The sequence below is a fragment of the Camelina sativa genome, chromosome 16, assembly GCF_000633955.1.
Source record: "Camelina sativa cultivar DH55 chromosome 16, Cs, whole genome shotgun sequence".
NCBI classification, from domain to species: domain Eukaryota; kingdom Viridiplantae; phylum Streptophyta; class Magnoliopsida; order Brassicales; family Brassicaceae; genus Camelina; species Camelina sativa.
Window position 1 is genome coordinate 27,130,662 of NC_025700.1, and position 1,921 is coordinate 27,132,582.

At 36.9% G+C, this 1,921-nt stretch overlaps 1 protein-coding gene across 1 annotated transcript in view; it reads left to right on the top strand.

Moving 5' to 3' along the window:
* LOC104752771 overlaps nucleotides 1-1,921 on the top strand; it is a 7,804-nt gene that overhangs the window by 1,074 nt on the left and 4,809 nt on the right. The window contains exons 2-5 of the mRNA XM_019237502.1: nucleotides 208-307; nucleotides 418-757; nucleotides 990-1,096; nucleotides 1,605-1,733. Coding sequence (XP_019093047.1) covers nucleotides 208-307; nucleotides 418-757; nucleotides 990-1,096; nucleotides 1,605-1,733 — 676 coding nt within the window. The remainder of the gene's footprint in view (nucleotides 1-207; nucleotides 308-417; nucleotides 758-989; nucleotides 1,097-1,604; nucleotides 1,734-1,921) is intronic.

Here is a 1,921-nt window from a genome sequence, read left to right on the forward strand (position 1 = left end):
GTAATGATCGTCGAGATTGATGAAGGTTATTAGGGTATGTATAGGTAGAAGCTGATTTTGGAACCTGTAAAATTTGTCAAAAGGTCTAGAATTTATCATTGGCTAGTCGATTTGTTTTGGAACAGTAGATGAGATGTCCTTAACAATGAGCATTGTGGTATCTCACAAAAAAATTTCCCCTATTTTCCTGGGAGTTGGTTGTTTCAGGATCTCACAATCCATAATTGATGCGATTTTGGGTCTCAGCCTTGATGACATACCAAGCAATCTTGCTGCAGCTACCCTTTTCTTTGTGCTAACTGCTGATGTAAGTGACCTGCACATTACTTGCATTGTGAATATTATGCTTGTGATGTTCTTTTCTCTTTCTGCAGTGCAATTTTTAGCTTGTTTACCGTTTTACTTTCATGATTCTAGGGTCAAGATGGCCACTCTATGGAGTCATCCAACTCCATCAATTTTTTGATAAAGCTGTTGAGACCTGTGGTTCCCGTCAGTACTAAAGGGAAGCCTCGAAATATAGGATCTAGGATCTTATCAATAATCAAGGATGCTGATGCAGTGTGTGATGCAGCCAATATGGATGATTCAAGCTCCTGTGATATACTGTCTAGAGCACAGGACATTCTTGTTAATTGCAAGGAGTTGAGATTGATTGATAGCTATAAAATTGAAAGGATGAGGCCTGAGCTAAGTTCAAAATGGCTAGCTTTGTTGATGATGGAGAAGGCGTGCTTGTCCAAAATCTCTTTTGAAGGTACTTGAACTTGTTGTCTGTTTTGTTGGAAACATTGACTAGCTGACTTCTTAAAGGCATCTGGTGTATTCTATAGGGTTATAGAAATTGAAAAGTCATGTTATCTGCTATGATTATTTGCTTCCAGTGATTCAGTTTAACAAATGTGTAGCCGGTTGTAGATCCTAAGACAAGATTATAATTGATCTATATTGTTTCTTCCTAATTATTTATATTGTTCTTCCTTATCCAGATACCTCTGTGAAAAAAACTCGAGGAATGTTCAAGGAGAAACTGCGAGAACTTGGAGGGCTTGATGCAGTCTTTGACGTTGTAATGGATTGTCACGCTGTAATGGAGGTGTGGACCTATTTGTTTCATTTTTTTTTCATTTGTTTCTTTGTAGGATGTCAATAACTTCTGTAAAGTGTCGTAGATTGCTAGCTTTTTAATTGTTCGGTTATCTTCAGGATCATATTTTATCTGATTCCAATTTTTTTTTCTGAAAATCGTTGCACAAATGTGTAGCCGGTTCTCTGTTAAACTGGATTATTTGCTTCCAGTGATTCAGTTTAACAAATGTGTAGCCGGTTGTAGATCCTACGACAAGATTATTTGCTTCCAGTGATTCTCTTTAACAAATGTGTAGCCGGTTCTTTACATGTACCTTGCTAAATATATCTAAAGAGAATTCGTATTTTGTTGTAAAACAGTTTAATGTTACTGTCACTAGTCAGAATACTTTTGTTGGGGACAAGAAAGATTTCTGTCTTAGTGGTGGCAAAGACTGTGTACTTAAGTTGTCAATGGTTACTGGGCCTTTGCAATTGTATTTAATAAGAGTTTCTAATGCATATTTTGTTTGCAGAGCTGGTTGGAACATGACATACTCTCTGTCGAGGATATAAAAGATGACTTGAATAAGCAGAGTCTGATGTTGCTCCTGAAATGTCTAAAAATCATGGAGAATGCGACGTTCCTCAGCACAGAGAACCAGGTAGCTTTATGTATTTTGGATTCCTAGCCTCAAGTTAGCTTGTATTGATTAGTTCTGCACCTGGAAAAGTAACTTCATATATTATTTCTTTCAGAATCATTTACTCGGATATAATAGAAATATGGGTTCTCATGTACTCCGACTGTCTTTCACGGAGCTAATGATAAGTGTCATCAAGATACTTTCAG